This window comes from Dermacentor variabilis, chromosome 3 (genome assembly GCF_050947875.1).
Source record: "Dermacentor variabilis isolate Ectoservices chromosome 3, ASM5094787v1, whole genome shotgun sequence".
Lineage (NCBI taxonomy): Eukaryota > Metazoa > Arthropoda > Arachnida > Ixodida > Ixodidae > Dermacentor > Dermacentor variabilis.
The window spans coordinates 233,911,922-233,933,277 of record NC_134570.1 but is presented as its reverse complement, the minus strand read 5'-3'; the positions used below and the strand labels follow the sequence as shown (position 1 = coordinate 233,933,277).

Below are 21,356 nucleotides of genomic sequence, written 5' to 3'. Positions count from 1 at the left end.
CTCAAGTAATTTCAGAACTTTTCGGGCTGTTCAACAATAAAGTTTGGTAGTACTATATTGAAATAGTGTTCCTTCGAGGTGCATACTGCACGCGCAAGGTTTTCTTTCATTTCTTTAACTCGATCAGGTTGTAATCGTGTTTTCTTTAACATTTTTATCTTGCAGGTCATATGGATAAAAGCACGTGTCATCCACCGTGTTTGTCTGCGGACTAGTTTGTATTTATCAGGCACAAATTTATCATACAGAAATTAAACATGTTTTTAAAACGGTGCCAGAGTGCTGTCACATTACTGTCGTTAAAGTCGGTGAGACATGTTTCCATATGTTCTATTATGGCTGCATCATTTGCGCGTGAGTAGTCCTTGAAGGAACGCTTCACAGGTTTTTCAGATGGGGTGGAAGAGACTATGGATATATCGATATATATATATATATATACTGGGCGCTTGACCGGGCATAAGCTCAACAAAGCGAGCCATCCAAGCTCTTTCAAAATTTTTACTTAACGACCACTTAGATTCAAGGCTGTGAATGGGCCTTTAAACAAAAACGCGTACGCACATGCATCCTGCGCTGCCTATTCTCAAATTGACTCCTTACATCACTTGTTCCCTCTTCCTCTTTGCTCTGCAGAGGAGAGTAGCACGCTAAAGGACCCACATTCCGCATTTTTTCTATAAGTTCTCTCTCACTAAAGCTTCGCGTCACATAGACTCCAGCATTGGTGTCGGATGTTCATAATTATTTTGTTACTATAACTACTAACTACGCGCTGCCTGAAGAATAACAAGCGTAATATTTCTGTACAGCTTAACAACAGCGTCAATGTTTGGTACAAAATAGACTCGTGCTGTTTTCGCGTAAATATTATTCGATTATGCGATGAACTTGAACTGGCTGAATTCGGTTTGAACAGATATCTTTGCCCCGGTGTTCAACTGGAACTGAACCGTTTTCGCTTAACCGGAACGAAAATCACAACGAAACATCCGAGGACACCCAAGCACATATGTGTTGTGAATGCAAAAGCATTCATATTTACTTAATTCCAGAGCCAGCAAGTAGCAGCTGCCTGCGGTACCAGCGCCGCATGCCACCGCCACGGTGATGCCCTGTCCCCTCACGCAACAACTGGCGCGCTAAGGCAGCAACAACCTTTCCCGACTGCTGTAGAATCTAATGGGCATGCTTCCGAGTAAGCCGCGGTAATATTGAAGTCGCCGCTGTGGTCGTGCGGGGCTTTACAGCGGAAACTTCAATCGAAGTCATAAAGCGGAGTGCCCAGCCCTGCCATCTAGGAGGCGTTGGCTCTGCGTCGTGGAGGAGCACTCGTGCGCGAGAGTGACGTGGCATCGCGGCTACGCCCTCTCCACTCACGCAGCACCTGATGCGCTTGTGCAATTCGCCCGCTCTGCGCCGTCGAGGCGCAGCTCGTTACGTGGCGTCACACGGGCGGCAATGTGAGTTTAGGTGCCGCTTCGCTGCGACAGGCGACAAGCGCTGGTTTTGTTCGCTCAGTGGGCCATTCCTGATAAAAAAACGTTTCGGCTCAACGCTCTGACCAGGACGACTCCTCCACTGTCCACTTCTGACAAGCAACCGTACACGGGCGCCGACTCAACGGAAGCGCCACGGAAAGTTGAGTAGCGCACAATGGCGAGCTCTCTTCTCTGGAATACGCAGCCGGCTCTCAACACTGCGTGGTTGGCACGAGCCCCGTAGCGTTCGCTGCACAGCAGGAAGTTGGTGAGTGCAGGCAAGCTGCATCGAACTCCAAGAAAACCACGGGACCACATAACGCTAACTTGAACGATGCGCAAGATTAAAGGAAGAAAACGAAAATGTTCCAATTTATAAGCACTAGGACCGCAATGATGTACACAGAGTTTTGCATAAACCTAGAGGCAGCTGTGGCTGAACGTGTGCTGCAAAATCACAACAGTGAAAAACAATTTGGCTGCCACAACTCCAGTTGACCGCTACGCCAAGCGAAGCATTGTTGTATGGTAAAGCAGAAGGGCAATCACGAACCATAATAACTTTCTGAAGCAAACTGTAAACCTCAGGTTGTAAAGATTAAATGTTTCTTATGACATTTCAGTGCTAGAGATGCTGATTACATGCAATTTTACAACTTCACATTGTTTAAGGTACGTACACATATACATATTTGCGTCACTTGATTTAATTACGCATGGTCCATCGGTTCACTGATCGTAGTTTTGATTGCGCCTTGACCGCTGAAATCCCTAGTGGATTCACCGGTGAGGGCGGATCAAGCCCGATGAGCGTCATTGCTGAAGTAAATGCGTGCTTGTTGAGGAAAACAGGTGCGTTATGCTTAGAATCCGAAAGCAGGGGCGGTATAACGTAAAGGTATTCCGAGCTCTTCTATTCCATTTCTGCAATCCTCCACGATTGGTCAAAATTTCTTCGGGCTACGCCGACTTCGCTTGTCTGTAACGCAGCGTCAGGAAAACCGCGAATATTCGTCGTCTGATATGACGTGTGCACACTTATGTTCTAGACCGCAGAAAAGAACAATAATGCATTTTTTTCTGAATCGACGCCTCCCTCAACATCAGCACTCAGCAACTGGTAAAAAATTTTCGGGCCTGCGCCCACTTCCTTTGTCTGTCACGCGAATCCAACAGACCGCGAAAGCTTACCGCATCAATGTGACCTGTGCGCATTAAAGAGACATTAATATGCCGAACAATGTTGCTTTTTTTTTCTAAAAATCCAGAAACTATCCCGTTGCGAAATGAATAGAAGATGGCTGCTCGCCGATCGCTATATATCACGGACTACTCGGAGCTGCCGGGAAGAATGATTTTATTTGCGTATAATTATTTTTTCGTGTGACAGTATAACGCTGTTGAGGCCTTTCAGCACGTACACGACGTCGCTCTGCCAAATTCTCTTCGGCGGATTCGTTTTAGCTCCATTTTTGCCCTTCCGTTCGACGCCACCGCGATTTTTTCTGCCAACGCTGAAAGTTAAGCAAAAAGCGCGCATGTCGCCGACGCTAGCCCCACCTTCCTCATCAGGCTATCTCCTTTCACTGCGCTAGCCTGGCCCACCCAAACCCTCTCCACTTCCAAATGCTCCTAGCCTCTGGTCAGCCAATTAGGTAACAAAAACCTATCAATCGAGGCAATTATGTTCGATTTGAAAGCAAACAACTGTAACTATTAATATTCTATGTCTATTACGTTTTGTTATATGCCCTATATACTCTTTTAATCCTACTGTAACGCCCCCCTTCCAATGCCTCATACGAGGCCTGTAAGGACATCTTTAAATAAATAAATAAACGAACCAGCAGAGCGTCTCATAGGCCTGTTCAAACAACGCTAATAGTCCCCGCCTGATGCTTGCATCGGCGGTTACGGAAATTTGACGACAAAGATTACAATAAAAACAAATTGAAATAGTTTGAAGTTATAGGACCCCAGCTGTGTCAAGCTATAAGTGGTTACACAGTGTTTCATCGGCGCTCTAATTGGTCTGAGTTCCATTGAGATCCATCTGTGCGCTTAATAGCAGCTGCGCTATAAAAATACAGTCCTAGATATCTAAGGTGCTATGTTAGACTACAATTTCTTTTGGGTCAGCCCACGAAAACGGTCTCTTACCCGACAGGAAAAACCGGTCTGCATTTGACATTATTGCCTCGCAGTGCAAATGTTAGAATGCATCCATGTGGTTGCTGCTGCGAGAGCATGTACATGGTCAAGTAGAAGGCCGTTTTTCTATTTTCTTTATTCTTTATTCACAGATACCCCCCTTTTCCCGGGGGCGAGCGAGCAGGGGGGTTGCAACTTCGAAAAAAATACATTTTCATTCGTACAGCACACTTGGTCACAAGATAATGGATTCCACTCTGTTACAGTTTGGGCAAAAAATGAATTAGCACAAAGGTTCGCTCTAGTTTCGTATTCTCAAATTTTAAAGTCATGATCTGTTCTCTTAGATACATTGTGCGGTGGTTTAAAATAAGTGTCTCTATTAATTTCGGTTTTGTTATTATATATGCTAAATAGCATTTTAGACGCAGTTTTCTTCGGCGAGACGAGAGCGCTTCCCATCCGAGCTCACTTTTCATTGCAGTGCAGCTCTAGCTTGTATCGCCCAAGAACGAACCTTGCCGCTCTGTTTTGTGTTCTCTCGATTTGGTCGAACAAGGTCTTCCGGCGAGGGTCCCAAACACAACACGCGTACTCCAAGATCGGGCGAACGAATGAAATATAAGCAGTATTTTTAAGGGCAAAAGGTGAAAATACCAAATTTCGCTGAATAATATTTAGCGCTCTGGCAGCATTTGCAACTATATTACTCACATGCGCGTTCCAAGAACAATCACTTAAAAACGTCACAACCAAATATTTATACATAGATTACTGGTCAATAATATCAGTGTTCAAAAATGAACGGGATTCTATTAATTTCCTTTTTTATTCGTGAAAGCCACATGAACACTTCTTTTTTATTTAGTTGCATTTTGCCCTTCTCACACCATGAGAGAATGTTAGTAAGATCAGCCTGCATATCAATGGAGTCCTGTTCATTTTTTTTATTTTTCTATACACTACGCAGTCGCCTACAAACAAGCGTAAACGCGATGATATCCCGGCAGGAATATCGTTCATATAAACTAGAAACAATAGCGGCCCTAAAACAGACCCCTGAGGAATACCCGATGTGACCTCGGCCCAAGAAGAAATGGCGCCGTTCAGTATTGCGCATTGCCGACGCTGCAACAAGTAATTGACAATCCAGTTGCACACTTCTTGATTAACATTTGCCTCATGAAGTTTTTGAAGGAGCAATGAGTGGTAAACCGTGTCAAACGCCTTTCGAAAATCTAAGAAGACGCAATCTGTTCACCCGTTCTCATCCACCTCAGCCACTAGGTCGTGATAGAATTCAATTAGCTGTGTTGTGCAGGACAGTCCCTCGCGAAAAACCATGTTGACTATCAATTAATAATCTGTGTTGTAATAAATGTTTCATTATTTCTTTGTATAAAATATGCCCTATTATTTTACAGGAAATGGATGTTAAAGAGATAGGCCTATAATTATTTACATATTTTTTTGTACCACCTTTATGAACCGGAACTACATGTGCCATTTTCCAGTCCTGGGGCAGCACTCCCGTAGAAAGAGATTTAGTGTAGATTAGATAGAGATAGGATGCGATTGGCCAGGCAAATTTTAAGCCAAATCTGACAGTAACGATTCACTACAAGCAAATTTCTTAAGTGGCTCGGTTTTTTTGTTCGAAATAACACACGACACGTGATATAATCGAACTTGCTCCCGGACCTGAGGCATTCGGAAAGTGCACAGTGGTTATGAGGTACGCGGTAGTGGAGGCCTCCGGAATAATTTGGGCTAGCTTGGGTCCTTCGACGTGCACCATAAGCACAGCACATGAGCTTCCTTGCGTTCCGCCCCCATGGGAACGTGGCCGCCACGCGCCGGGATCGCACCCGAGACATCTTGCCAAACAGCTCAACGTCATAGCCATTGAGCTACCAGGGCGGCTCTTAATGATTCTTAAGACGCAAGAATTGCCCTAGACGTAATTTTTTAGCAGATCGATCGGCGCCTCAAGGCGTTACCGTGACCGCCTTAATCACAACGCTCACCTTAATGCAACTAAAGCGTACGCAAACGAACACTCACCTAGCTGATGCATCCATTGCTGTAGCATGCGAACGAATATGGCAAGCACGTTGCCACCGTTGAGGGAGGCGGCCACAGCCAAGTAACGACCGCCAAAGTAAGGAAAGGCCTCCAGGGCACCACCGGTCTCAACGCTGGCTCGTGGCACGAACGACGGCTCCAATAGGAACGACAGCTGCGCCGACGTGCTCATGTTCAGAACTGCGAGAGCGGGAAAAGGGAGGAATGGGGGAAAATAAGTTAGGTGCAAGGAGGGGCACTCGCCACGCCGTCAGCGGTGGCTGAGCGTGCGCCGGGCAGATGGACGCGAGGCCGGGCTGCTTTGCTAATTAATGAGCGCGCTAATGAGTGGACCAATGCTGAGCGCGATAGTGTCCGCGTAATCTGGACATCAGGCATACGTTCTTGACTACGTTCGCGCAATAATTGTGGCATTACGGGTGTGAGCCCTTCTTCTCGGTAGTGGAACGCACAAGAAGCGAACGGGTGAGAAACCAGATGGTCTCCTCTATTCGTATGCTTTCAAGAAAGCCGAGCAGATGTTCTTGTAGCAGCGAGTAGTGTGGAACGTCCGCTCGCATGGGACTGTCTGGCTTGCAGCAAGCGTCTTCGCGAGAGCCGGTAGATCTTGAAATGTCGTAGCGACACCATTAACCACTCTCCGGACGAGTCCCTAAACGATTAGATCAATACAGAATGCCCCAAGCGAGTTAAAAAGGCATGTAGGCCAGTTTTTCTCACGAATGTACGGCTTCAGTGTATAACCAGATGCACGCAATGACCAGGGCTTGCGCGCTACGATTGGTAGACGCGACATGCTCTGCAGCATATCAGTGAACCAGCACCGAAAAATTTTCAACGAAGCCAACTGTGAGGAACGAAAGACAGGATGTATGAATGATGAGAAAGAAAAAAGTTATTTACAGACATGTATGCAGATCCCACGCACTGTGGGAATCGGTGTAAGCGAAGCTTTCCGTGCTGGATGCTTTGAGTGACGATAATTAGGGTGATTTATTTATTTATTTATTTATTTATTTATTTACACATACTGCAGCGCAATTTGCGCTATAGCAGGAGTGGGTTGACAAAAGGTGCGGAAAATGCATTGGAATATACAGCGGTAAACACAAGTGAACCCTTTTACAAAAGAGCACTGATGAAAGGCAAATACACAAGAAGTTATACAAATGCTGCCGGGCATGGGTGAGCATGATTATGCATCTAAGATGGCGGTTGCAAAAATTCGGGATGAGCATGAGCGAATGGACCCAGGTAATGAATTCCAGTCTTCGATTGAGCGGCGAAAAAAGCTGAAATTGAATATGTTAGTACGTGCGTAGTAGGGTATAAAGTTTAGGTCATGATGTCTTCTCGTTGATGATCCTGGCGCGAAGTTCATGTAATTATTATTTGAGAGCCTAACCGAAGAATTGACAGTGCAATGCAAGAATTTTAATGATTCGACACGGCGACGAGAACACAGCGTGTTTAGGCTCAAGGAAGAAAGTGTTGAAGAGGGCGAAAAGTCGCGATCATAACGATGACATATAAATCGCACAGCTTTTTTTTCTGTATTGCTTCTAGCTTATTAATCTCTAACTGTTTATGCGGGCTCCAAACTACAGATGCATAATCAAGAACAGGGCGGATTCGAGATTTATACTGGCACATGTGCTTAACTTTATCGGGCGACCACGTTTCGCCGCCTAACAAATGTTATCGCTCAGCGCAAGACGCGCCTGCATGTAAAAGAAATTTCTGGAATGTTATCGATGGTTCCGTTCACTGTCTTTCACCGCAACTTGTATATTCTGATTGCATCTATGCGCGACGCGAATAGTGTAGGACTTCGTGGAAGACACGCGGGTCCCAGCGGTTAATCTGGAACATTCGACAACCGATCTATAAAAGCCGACGCACTTGACCCGCAGATCAGATTTTCGACGATCGCCGACCGTGTTCGCCGCTATCGTTGTGCTATAAGTGTAGCCCGTTTTTGTGGGCACAGGTTCGCCCAATAAAAGTTAGTTTTGTCTTTCACAGTATTTGCTACTGTGTTCTTCAACGTCACCACCACGTGACATCTGGCGGAGGTGCCTTTCTTTCATGTACCGGACGCCCCCGACAAGCCGCGATCCAAGCCCAGACCGCAAAGAGAACACCAACGTAGTCCCGGAGCATCGCGCGAGCCGCCGTCTTCAACAGCTGCCCCCGGAGCACGGACTTCTACCTGAGAAGACCAAGAAGATTGCGGCCAAGGCAACCCCAATGGCAGCCCCAGCGTCCCCCATAGTGCTGCAGCAGCTCAGGGAACCTCCGACGTTCCGCGGATCAACATTCGAGGACCCGGAAACCTGGCTCGAGACGTATGAGAGGGTCGCCACATTTAACAGTTGGGACAGCGACGACAAGCTGCGGCATGTCTATTTCGCACTGGAAGACGCCGCCAGGACCTGGTTCGAGAATCGAGAAGCCACCTTAATGACGTGGGACCTGTTCCGAAGCGGCTTCTTGCAAACGTTTACAAGCGTCGTGCGAAAAGAGCGAGCCCAAGCACTACTAGAAACCACCAGAGTGCAGCTGCCAAACGAGACGATCACGATCTTCACGGAGGAGATGGCCCGTCTTTTCCGGCACGCCGACCCGGAAATGTCAGAGGAGAAAAAAGTCCGCTTCCTGATGCGGGGTGTCAAGCAAGAACGTTTCGCAGGACTTATTCGTAACCCGCCGAAGACCGTAGCTGAGTTTTCTGCAGAGGCATCGACGATCGAGAAAACTCTGGAGATGCGCACCCGGCAATATAACCTCCAGGGGCTCACGCCGCAGTACGCTATCCAAGGACTGGATTCCGGCGACCTTCAGGAGACCATCAGGGCCATTGTGAGCGAAGAACTGCGCAAGGTCCTGCCTTCGTCGCAGCCAAAAGTGGTTTCGATCGCCGACATCGTGAAAGAAGAGTGCACCGATCGCTTGGAGTTCCCGAGCTGCAACCACAATTACCTCAGCCCCAGCCAGAAGCGATGACATACGCCGCCGTCGCACGCCGTCAAGGTCCCCCTCCGCGACCACGCCAGGGCCCTGCAACGACGCAATTCCGTCGTCCGCCGCCGCCGCCGGCAGCACGCTCAGCCGTCGTCCAGCGCACCTACGCGAGAAAGACAGACATTTGGCGAGGCCCCGACCACCGCCCGCTCTGCTATCACTGCGGAGAAGCCGGCCATGTGTATCGCCGATGCCCATACCTGGAGATGGGACTGCGAGATTTCGCCGTCAACGCTCCGCGCCCGCAGCAAGGTGAACGCCCTCGCGATATCGCTCACTACCTCGCCGCTATTCAGTGGAGCTCTCGACGACCATCGCGTTCGCCATCACCAGGCCGCTACCTCTCGCCGCAGCGCCGACCATACACTGGCCCAGCCCGGGGCCGGTCAGCGAGCCCATATCCGGAAAACTAAAAGCAGCAACCGATGGAGGTGCGGTTGCTGTTCGTCGAACTGACGAAGATCCTCCGCCGCCGACGAAGACGACAAAGAAACCATCTCAACGACCTAATGACGACACGCCGCCATCCCGACGAAATCAGGAAGCCAAGACTTCACCGACGAAAGACGACTTGACGACGCGACGCTCCAACTTCAGTTCAACACGACGCAGCCGTGATCCGACGCCAAGACCTAACTGTAACGCAAGACAAAGAACCACCGACCTCGACGTGCTTCTCGACGGCCACGCAGTCACCTCCTTAGTAGACACAGGCGCCGATTACTCCGTCATGAGTGGACCCATCGCCGCCCAGTTGAGGAAAGTTAAGACTGCATGGGAAGGCCCTCAACTTCGGACCGCTGGAGGACAGATCATTACGCCGACTGCAATCTGCACGCTAAGAATAACCGTTCGTCACCGGACTTACCCTGCTACCTTCGTTACCCTCCAACAGTGTTCACGACACGTCATTCTCGGCATGGACTTCCTAAACCAACACGGCGCAATCATAGACCTGAAGTCAAAATCGATAACGCTGTCGGAATATCAAGCAATACCGCTGGAGAGCTTTCGTAGTCGCCACGCCTTGAGTGTTCTCGAAGATCAAGTGAGCATCCCGCCTCGCTCGAGCATTGTTATTTCGGTCGGCACCGAAACACCCGCTGACGTAGAAGGTGTCATCGAAGGAGACCAACGTCTACTGCTAGACCGTGAAATTTGCGTCGCAAGAGGGATCGCTCGACTGCATGGAGGGAAAACTGAAGTGTTGCTGACAAACTTCAGCCAAGAGTTCAAGCACATCAACAAGGGCACGACGATAGCGTACATCGAGGAAATTCTGGGAACCAGTAAAGCGTTTGTCCTCTCGGATTCCGCCGCATCTACCCCGACGACGATGGTTCCCGAACCAGACTACGACATTAATCCAAGTCTCCCCGTGATTAAGCAACAGCAGCTCAGAAGTCTGCTCCGACGATACAAAGGCTGCTTTTCGACGTCATCGAGGATTTGACAAACACCAGTCGCCAAGCATCGCATAATCACCGAGGAGTGCGCTCGACCACTCCGCCAGAGCCCTTACCGAGTTTCGCCGCGAGAACGTGCAGCTATAAGAGAACAAGTAGACGAAATGCTGCGCAACGACATCATCCAGCCGTCGAAAAGCCCGTGGGCATCCCCTGTTGTCCTGGTAAAGAAAAAGAACGGAACCCTACTTTCTGCGTCGATTATCGTCGCCTGAACAAGAACACGAAGAAGGACGTATACCCCCTCCCACGAATTGACGACGCATTGGATCGGCTCTGCAACGCTAAATACTTCTCGTCGATGGACCTCAAGTCTGGCTATTGGCAAATAGAAGTCGACGAAAGAGATCGCGAAAAGACGGCCTTCATCACCCCAGACGGCCTCTACGAGTTCAAGGTTATGCCATTCGGAGTGTTCTCGGCGCCTGTAACCTTCCAGCGCGTCATGGACACGGTGTTAGCAGGATTGAAGTGGCAGACCTGTCTCGTTTATTTGGATGACGTCGTAGTCTTCGCTGGAAATTTCGACGATCACCTCAGGCGGCTTGCGACAGTACTAGAGGCCATCAAGTCGTCAGGGTTTACTCTGAAGGCGGAAAAATGCCGCTTCGCTTACGATGACCTTCTGTTCCTAGGCCACGTAATCAGCAAATCTGGTGTCCGTCCAGACCCGCAAAAGACAGCTGCCATCGCACAGTTCCCGCAACCCATCAACAAGAAGGCAGTGCGTAGATTCCTTGGCATGTGTGCCTACTACAGACGATTTGTCAAGGACTTTTCACGCATCGCCGAGCCTTTGACACATCTTACTAAATGTGATGTTAAGTTCAAGTGGGAAACGCCGCAGGCCCACGCATTTGAAGAACTCAAACGACGCGTGCAGTCGCCGCCGGTACTTGCGCACTTCCACGGGTACGCCGATACAGAAACCCATACTGACGCCAGTAGCCAAGGCCTCGGTGCCGTTCTAGTCCAGAGAAGAAAGGGAGTCGAACAGGTGATAGCTTACGCTAGCCGGTCGCTGTCAAAAGCGGAGGGCAACTATTCTACGACCGAAAAGGAATGCCTCGCCATCGTTTGGGCTACAGCGAAATTTCGCCCTTATTTTTATGGCAGGCCATTCAAAGTCGTCAGTGAACATCACTCCTTGTGTTGGCTAGCGAATATTTATTTATTTATTTATTTATTTTCAATACTGCTGCTCTCCTTCGAGAGCGTGGCAGTTGGGCAGTACAATAATTCAGCTGTACAATGCAAGGAAATCAAAGTATAGATTATACAAAAAGTAAGAAAACGACATAAGCAGTGCAAGTTATACATAGTACTATACAAGTAAACCATGATAAGATTAAACGTAACAGTAAAATATAAAAAAAAAAGTGTAAAAGAGCAAGATGCTTTATAACAAAAGCACAGATATTACTAAGGGCAAGTAATAAAACAGAAATAACTAATAAACTACGTGTGTTAGGGAATCATTATGGCAAACGAATAAGCTGTCGAAAATTAGAGTGTTTATTGAAATTTCCTAACGAATGAAGCAATCTGTGCCGGTGTCCCTGCATGCATAATAGGTACTGTTATTCACACACAGTTTTTTCTATTTGTGAGATAAATTCGGATAATGATTCAATGTTGGTGATAGCAGGATGAAGTTGGTTCCATTCCGCTATCGCGAGCGGGAAAAAAGAATACTTAAATGTGTCATTTTTGCATGTGTATTCTGTCAATGTGTGCGCATGCTTGTTACGTGTAGGTCGAGTTTCGGAGAATGAAATGTATCGGGAGGCATCTATTCTGTAGTTATTTTTTAGTAGTTGAAACAAGAATTTTAAGCGAGCGTGTTTCGCTCTTGTGGATAGCGTTCGCAAACCGGACTGGGTTAAAAGATGTGTTGGCGAGTCTGTACGTCTATATTTGTTATGGATGAACCTCACAGCTTTCCTTTGTATTAATTCTAGCTTACTTATGTTAGTCTGTGTATGCGGAAACCAGACTGTGTTAGCGTATTCGAGAACAGGCCTTACAAATGATGTGTAGGCTAGCAGCTTCGTTGACTTGGTTGCGAGCGCCAGGCTTCTTTTTAAGAAAAATAATTTGCGCAGCGCCTTTGAGATTATATTACTGATATGTTTGTCCCATTTGAGCTCCGAGGTTAATGTAACGCCTAGATATTTGTGTTCTACAACTTTGTTAAGTGGAGTGCCATTAATTGTGTAAACAAAAATTGATGATACCGTTTTCCTGGTTACAGACATGATCGCGGACTTTTGTATGTTTATTTGCATCTGCCATTTGGAGCACCAATCAGCTATGTCAGCTAGAGAATCATTTAATTTAATATGATCATTGTAATTGTTAATTTCTCTGTATATGACGCAGTCGTCTGCGAATAGTTTTATATTGCAATTGATGTTAGCTGTGATATCGTTAATATAGAGTAAGAAAAGCAATGGTCCAAGCACTGACCCTTGGGGGGACTCCGGATGTTACTGCGACTGTGTTAGAAAGCGTTTTTTCGTAAACCACAAATTGCGAGCGGTTACTTAAGAAACCTTTTATCCAAGCAGAAAGTTCTCCTATACCAAAAACCTTTTCAACTTTAGCTATTAATTTGCTGTGACATACACAGTCGAAAGCCTTGGACAAATCGAGTAGAATCAAGTCAGTTTGACCGCGGTTATTAACTGTAACAGCAAGATCGTGGACTAGTTCCGTTAGTTGGGTTACTGTCGATAGACCACTGCGAAAACCGTGTTGGTTGGGTGAGAAAAAATTAATGCGCTCTAGGAATACGGTCATGTGCTTTAAGATTATGTGTTCTAGAAGTTTACATGACGTGCTCGTTAGTGAAATGGGTCTGAAATTTGAAGGTAATGCAGTGTCACCTCCCTTGTGGATCGGGATTACCTTTGCAATTTTCCAATCATGAGGTAGTTGCGAAGTCTTAATTGATTTACGAAAGACTAGGCCAAGATATTTACTGCACCACTCTGCATATCTTTTGAGGAAAGTATTAGGTACGTCGTCAGGGCCACTACTTTTCTTGGGGTCAAGTTTAAGCAGTAGATTGAAAATACCGGCATCCGTAATGTCTAGTTTAGCGATTTTCGCGTGATGTTGCGTTGCAAATGGGGGAATAATGTTATCATCTGTAGTGAACACTGACCGAAAAAAATCGTTATATGCGTTAGCCTTAGCAGTTTTTTCTTCGGGAAGAGAATGTGATGTAGCATTTTTATTAGTACGAAAGTAATTCCAGAACCTCTGAGGGTTATTAACAAGAAAATTAGGTAGTGTTACATCAAAGTAGTGCTGTTTAGCACGTTTAGCTTTAAGCTTGAATTGCGCGATGGCATCCGGTAATTTCTGAATTCTGGATTCTCCACAACCTTTTGTTTTTATTACCCTACGTAACCTTTTCAAACGTCGCTTTGCTTGAATAACCTCTCGCGTGATCCATGGATTATTTTTTGGAGGGCGCTTTATTTTTGTAGGAACGTAGTGAGTGATGCAGTAAAGCACAACCGATTTGAAGTGAAACCAAAGGGAATTTACATCTACTGAAGCATCGGAGCCAATTTCTGAAAAATGCTGGAATTCATGAGCGAGGTGCATTAGTATGCTGTTATCGTCAGCGTTTTCGAAGTCTGTTACTATAGATACAGAAGAATGAGTGGTTATGCTGCCACCAAGAGGCACGATGCACACTGGTACGTCGTGGTCTGATATACCATGAATTACATCAGTTTTTATGCGATTTATGTCGAAGTGGTTACTGAAAAAGATTAGATCTAGTATGTTCCGAGTATTTCCCTGTGAGCGGGTGGGGCATGAAACGATCTGATGAAGATTGAAGGTTAGCATGAGGTCAAACAATGCATCCGAAGCTGATGATGAATAGCACATACTATTCCAGTTAATGTCTGGCAGATTAAAGTCGCCCAAGAGGACAACGCGGGAACCAAACACGTGGCGTTCTATGTAATCATGAATGACACTGATAGAAGCATCATCAGAGTTTGGGCTCCGATAAACACAACCTATGAATATGTTTGTGCCGTCACAAAGAAGTTTACAAAAAATGGCTTCTGCGCCTTGTACCTCTGGAAGGGCTATAAAGGAAAGACCCTTTTTTATCAGTAACGCCACTCCACCACCACGTGTGGGGCGGTCCTTCCGGACCACAGAATAGTTGGGCGGTGCGAACTCGTGATCAAAAATATCAGGTGTGAGCCATGTTTCTGTTATGGCTGCTAGGTCAGGTTCATGATCAATTATCAGACTTTCAAGTGATTCCGTCTTGTTGATGACGCTTCTTGCGTTCACCGTGAGGAGTGTTAGTTCGCTAATTTTGCAGTGCGACGAGTAGTAGCTCCCTTTTTTGCTTGGTAGCTGGACGCACTCGCCGCCTTTCCTGTACCTGCAGTAGCTACGTCTATGCGTTTTTCATTAAGTGGTACCTTGTCCTCTTTCTCATCGCTCCAAACATATGCTCGATTATTTATATATAGCTTATCAAAGACAAGGGAAACTTTCTCATTTCTTTGTCGGTTTGTTTTCGCACTGTTCCAAAGTTTCCTTCGAGTATCGCGTACGCGTTTCGAAAAGTCTTCTCCAATATATAGGCCTGTATCTTTAAGTTTGTATCCCCGTTTTAGTATTGAAGATTTGTCTCTTGAGTCAAGTAGCTTAAGAATTACAGGCCTAACCTTGTTCGGCGCTCCTCTACCAATTCGGTGTATACGTTCGATTGCTACTGGTTTTAATTCTAGAGTATCTACAATTATGTTTTTGTTCACCGCACTTTCAAGTATCAAGGGTGTCTCTCCCTCTACCTCCGGTAAGCCATATATTAACAGGTTATTTCGCCTGCTACGATTCTCTAGATCGTCGATTTTTTCTTGCATGTCTTTGATAAGAATATTCATGTTTGCTATTTGTTCTTGACAAGAGTCGACCTTTTCTTCTAGTTTTGTTAGTAGGTCTAATTTCTTGTCCATTTTAGCCAGGCGACTTTCCTTAATCTCTTTTATATCCGCAGCTATTTCCTTTAATTGTTGGCTGATTTCAGGGCCTGGATTCGTCTCAATGTCTCCGCCAAGCAATAAGAGTTCATGTACATGCATCGCATGCTCAATCACAACAGCACAAAGCCGTGGGCACGGCAGCACAAGCAAAAAGGGGTCATTTGAGCGGATACACTTTCCATATCGCCTCCTCACCAGTAGGATGAAGATAAGCGGATTGTTAGCTGACCGCATTCCGTGAGTGCCACCGTGCCCAATGGCTCGGCCTTGCTTGAGGTGGTCTTTTATAGCTGGGTTGAGTGGTGGCGCTGGGCACAGGTCATGCGCACAGCCCATGCTCCCAGCGTCCGCGCAGGTGGATGACGAGTGATGCAGCACGGGGTCCCATGACTTGAGCGGCACGGAATCTCGTTGTAGGTTGATAGCGGTGGCATTCACGACGCATGTTGTTCCGGATTGTCCTGGTGGCTCGAAACTCGGACCGGCATAGAGCAGCAGTCCGGGCACAAGCTGTAGGATGAAGATAAGCGGATTGTTAGCTGACCGCATTCCGTGAGTGCCACCGTGCCCAATGGCTCGGCCTTGCTTGAGGTGGTCTTTTATAGCTGGGTTGAGTGGTGGCGCTGGGCACAGGTCATGCGCACAGCCCATGCTCCCAGCGTCCGCGCAGGTGGATGACGAGTGATGCAGCACGGGGTCCCATGACTTGAGCGGCACGGAATCTCGTTGTAGGTTGATAGCGGTGGCATTCACGACGCATGTTGTTCCGGCTTGTCCTGGTGGCTCGAAACTCGGACCGGCATAGAGCAGCAGTCCGGGCACAAGCTGTAGGATGAAGATAAGCGGATTGTTAGCTGACCGCATTCCGTGAGTGCCACCGTGCCCAATGGCTCGGCCTTGCTTGAGGTGGTCTTTTATAGCTGGGTTGAGTGGTGGCGCTGGGCACAGGTCATGCGCACAGCCCATGCTCCCAGCGTCCGCGCAGGTGGATGACGAGTGATGCAGCACGGGGTCCCATGACTTGAGCGGCACGGAATCTCGTTGTAGGTTGATAGCGGTGGCATTCACGACGCATGTTGTTCCGGCTTGTCCTGGTGGCTCGAAACTCGGACCGGCATAGAGCAGCAGTCCGGGCACAAGCTGTAGGATGAAGATAAGCGGATTGTTAGCTGACCGCATTCCGTGAGTGCCACCGTGCCCAATGGCTCGGCCTTGCTTGAGGTGGTCTTTTATAGCTGGGTTGAGTGGTGGCGCTGGGCACAGGTCATGCGCACAGCCCATGCTCCCAGCGTCCGCGCAGGTGGATGACGAGTGATGCAGCACGGGGTCCCATGACTTGAGCGGCACGGAATCTCGTTGTAGGTTGATAGCGGTGGCATTCACGACGCATGTTGTTCCGGCTTGTCCTGGTGGCTCGAAACTCGGACCGGCATAGAGCAGCAGTCCGGGCACAAGCTGTAGGATGAAGATAAGCGGATTGTTAGCTGACCGCATTCCGTGAGTGCCACCGTGCCCTTGCGTAGTTATATAAAGGATCCTTCAAGACGACTGGCGCGGTGGAGCCTCAGACTACAAGAATACGACATCACTGTAACCTACAAGTCCGGACGAAAACACTCCGATGCCGATTGCCTATCACGCGCACTCATTGACCCGCCGCCGCAAGATGACGAGAATGACGACGCCTTCCTTGGAATGATAAGCGCGGAAGACTTCGCTGAACAGCAACGGGCAGACCCGGAGCTAAAAGGCCTCGTCGAATATTTGGAAGGGCACACCGACGTTGTCCCCAGGGCATTTAATCGCGGGTTATCTTACTCCACGCTTCAAAACAATCTACTCGTGAAGAAGAGCTTCTCACCAGTCCGCGCCAATTACCTTCTTGTTGTCCCGTCAGAACTTCGTCCAGAAGTATTGCACGCCCTACATGACGATCCGACCGCTGGACACCTCGGATTTTCCCGGACACTATCGAGGATACAAGAAAAGTATTCTTGACCGCGCCTGACCGCCGACGTCGCCCGTTATGTCAGAACATGCCGAGACTATCAGCGACGCAAGACACCGCCGACAAGGCCAGCCGGATTACTACAGCCAATCGAGCCTCCTTGCCGACCATTCCAGCAGATCGAGATGGACTTGCTGGGGCCCTTTCCAACATCAATAACCGGAAATAAGTGGATGGTCGTGGCGACGGACTACCTCACCCGCTTCGCTGAAACAAAAGCACTGCCGAAAGGTAGCGCAGCCGAAGTGGCGAAATTCTTTGTCGAAAACATCCTACTGCGAGATGGCGCCCCAGAAGTCCTCATCACAGACAGAGGAACGGCCTTTACAGCGGAGCTCACCCAAGCCATTCTGAAATACAGTCAGACAAGGCACAGGAGGACAACGGCCTACCACCCGCAGACGAATGGTCTTACGCAGCGGCTGAATAAGACCCTCGCCGACATGCTAGCGATGTACGTCGACGTCGAACACAAGACCTGGGATGCCGTCTTGCCGTACGTAACATTCGCTTACAACACGGCGGTGCAAGAAACAACACAGATCACGCCGTTCAGGCTGGTCTACGGCAGGAACCCGACGACGACGCTTGACGCCATGCTACCGCACGTCACTGACGAGGAGAACCTTGACGTCGCTACCTACCTCCAGCGCGCCGAAGAAGCCCGACAGCTCGCCCGCCTGCGGATCAAGAACCAGCAGAGGACCGACAGCCGACACTACAACCTCCGACGACGCTTCGTCGAGTACCAGCCCGGCGGCCGTGTTTGGGTATGGACCCCGATACGCCGACGAGGACTCAGTGAGAAACTACTGCGACGCTATTTCGGACCCTACAAGATCATCCGACGTATTGGCGCAGTAGACTATGAGGTCGTGCCAGAAGGCATTTCGCATTCACAGCGGCGCCGCGCACGATCTGAAGTGGTCCACGTGGTGCGCCTTAAACCCTTTTACGGACGCTGACGAACTTCCTCATTTTTTTTTGTTTTCTGTGCTGCAAGTGCTTTTGTTTATTACTTTCGTTCTTTTGCAGCATCGGGTCGATGCTCTTTAAGACGGGGGGCAATGGCACATGTGCTTAACTTTATCGGGCGACCACGTTTCGCCGCCTAACAAATGTTATCGCACAGCGCAAGACGCGCCTGCATGTAAAAGAAGTTTCTGGAATGTTATCGATGGTTCCGTCCACTGTCTTTCACCGCAACTTGCGTAATCTGATTGCATCTATGCGCGACGCGAATAGTGTAGGACTTTGTGGAAGACACGCGGGTCCCAGCGGTTAATCTGGAACATTCGACGACCGATCTATAAAAGCTGACGCACTTGACCCGCAGATCAGATTTTCGACGATCGCCGACCGTGTTCGCCGCTATCGTTGTGCTATAAGTGTAGCCTGTTTTTGTGGGCACAGGTTCGCCCAATCAAAGGTAATTTTGTCTTTCACAGTATTTGCTACTGTGTTCTTCAACGTCACCACCACGTGACAATACATTAGTAACTTTGTGTCTTTAGAAGATCGGGTTAGCGTTCGCCTCAAGTAACCTAATTGTTTTAGTGCTTCACTGCATATTGTCACGTGGTAGTGACGGTGAAGAAAGCAGCAATACGGTGGAATACAAAACTAGCTTTTATTGGGCCAACCTGTGCCCACAAAAACAGGCTACACTTATAGCACGACGATAGCGGCGAACACGATCGGCGATCGTCGGAAATCTGAGCAGCGGGTCAAGCGCGTCGGCTTTTATACATCAATCGTCGAATGTTTTAGACTAATCATTAGGACCCGCATGCCTTCCACAAAGTTCTACACCATTCGCGTCAGGCGATGAAATCAGATAGCAAAAGGTTCGGCGACAACAGACAGCGAATAGAAGCATCGATAACTTTCCAGAAACTTCGGATACATGCAGGCGCGTCCCGCGCTGTGCGATAACATTTGTAAGGCGGCGAAACGGGGTCGCCCGATAAAGATAAGTACACCTGTCAATATGTAATCAATGTGTTTGGACCATCGAATGTTATGCGTAAAAATGACACCAATACTCAGAAACCTTATCTACAGCACGGCCATTGAACGAGTAACTAAAAAGGAAGAGGGAAGATTTGTTGCAAAAAGACATCAGAACGGTTTTATTGAAATTAATGTTCATTTGTCAAGTGTTACACCAATCGAAAAACCTAGAAAACGATTCTTGAAGGCAACAATGATCATTAAAAGAGTTAATCACTTCACATAGACCGTAGTCATCAGTGTAAAGACGGATGTTAGAAGAGCAGTGAAGTGGCAAATCGTTTACATATAATAAACAAAGAAGCGGCCCAAGGACGGAGTCTTGGGGCACACCTGATGTCACATCAACAGTAGCGGAGTCAGTGGAACTGTTAAGAGACGAACAGGGAGCGAAATGAGAGAAAGCTTAAAATCCAGTTAACTAAATGATGATTATTCAGTACAGCATTAAGTTTAGCTATAAGTTTAGAATGTAAAACGGTGTCAAATGCCTTCGAGATATGTATAAAATGATGTTGACGGCTAAAGCTTAATTTCTTCAACGTTTAGGCTAAAACGAGAGTGGTTAGTTGGCGCTAAACACTACCTTGCGTGCACCACTACTATTCGTCTGCGGAGTACACAGAACACATAGGGAGAGGTGTTTGCTTGAGGCGTTGTTGTGCGCCATATTTTATAACTTCTGAGAGGGTTGAGCGCTGTCATTTCCTCACATGGCACATCGCATTGTGGCAGAAATATTAAGCTTGAATTAGATTATGGGGCTGTACGTTTCAAAACCACACTCGGATTACGAGGCAAGCCGTAGTGGCTGACTCCGGTTTAATTTTGAAACCGTGATGTTCTTCCACATGGCCCAAAATCTAAGGGCACGTGCGTTTTCTATTTCGCCCCCGTCTAAATGCGGCTGCCGCGAATGGCATCAAATCCACGACCTCTAGCAATACCGTATTGACACGTGTACTTATCTTTATCGGGCGACCACGTTTCGCTGCCTAACAAATGTTATCGCACAGTGCAGGACGCGCTTGCATGTGTGGGAAGTTTCTGGAAAGTTGTCGATGCTTCTACCCGGCTGTCTGTTGTCGTCGAACCTTGCGTTATCTTATTTCACCGCCTGACGCGAATTGTGTAGAACTTTGTGGAAGGCACACGGGTCCCAATGATTAGTCTGGAACATTCGAGGATTGATGTATAAAAGCCTACGCGCTTCACCCGTTGATCAGATTTTCGACGATCGCCGACCGCGTTCGCCGCTATCGTTGTGCTATAAGCGTAGCCGATTTTGTGGGCACAGGTTCGCCCTATAAAAGTTAGTTTTGTCGTTCACAATATTGCTACTGTGTTCTTCAACGTCAGCACCACGTGACATCTGGTGGAGGTGCTAGTGCGTTCATGTACCGAACGCCCCCGCAAAGCCGCGATCTAAGCCCGAAGCCAGAGGACAAAACCAACATAGCCCAAGAACAGCGTGCTAGCCGCAGACTACAAGGACTGCCCCCAGTGCACGAACTTCTACCTGAGCCGACAAAGAAGATCGTGGCCCAGACAAGCACAATGGCCGCCTCAGCGTCTCCCGTTATCTTGCAACAACCTCGGGACCCACCAACCTTTCATGGAGTAGCGACTGAAGACCCGGAATCCTGGCTGGAGACCTACGAACGAATCGCGACATTTAACAACTGGGACTCCGACGACAAGCTGCGGCATGTATACCTTGCCTTAGAAGATGCCTCCAGAACGTGGTTTGAGAACCGGGAGTCGACCTTGACAACATGGGACCTGTTCCGTAGCGGCTTCCTGCGCACCTTTACGAACGTCGTGCGCAAGGAAAGGGCCGAAGACATGCTGGACGCCCGAGTGCAGCTACCTGACGAGAACGTTGCCATCTTCACAGAAGAAATGAACCGTCTGTTCCGCCACGCCGACCCAGATATGCCCGAGGAGAAGAAAGTCCGCCTTCTCATGCGTGGTGTGAAGGAAGAACTTTTAGGCGCAATGATTCGAAGCCCACCGAAGACCGTAGAAGAGTTCCTTCGCGAGGCCACCAGCATCGAGAAGACACTCGACCTGCGGAACCGGCAATTCAGCCGCCGTA

At 48.1% G+C, this 21,356-nt stretch overlaps 1 protein-coding gene across 1 annotated transcript in view; it reads right to left on the bottom strand.

Annotated features, from left to right (window-relative positions):
• LOC142576728 (sedoheptulokinase-like) overlaps positions 1-21,356 on the bottom strand; it is a 448,528-nt gene that overhangs the window by 17,849 nt on the left and 409,323 nt on the right. The window contains exon 3 of the mRNA XM_075686988.1: positions 5,697-5,897. Coding sequence (XP_075543103.1) covers positions 5,697-5,897 — 201 coding nt within the window. The remainder of the gene's footprint in view (positions 1-5,696; positions 5,898-21,356) is intronic.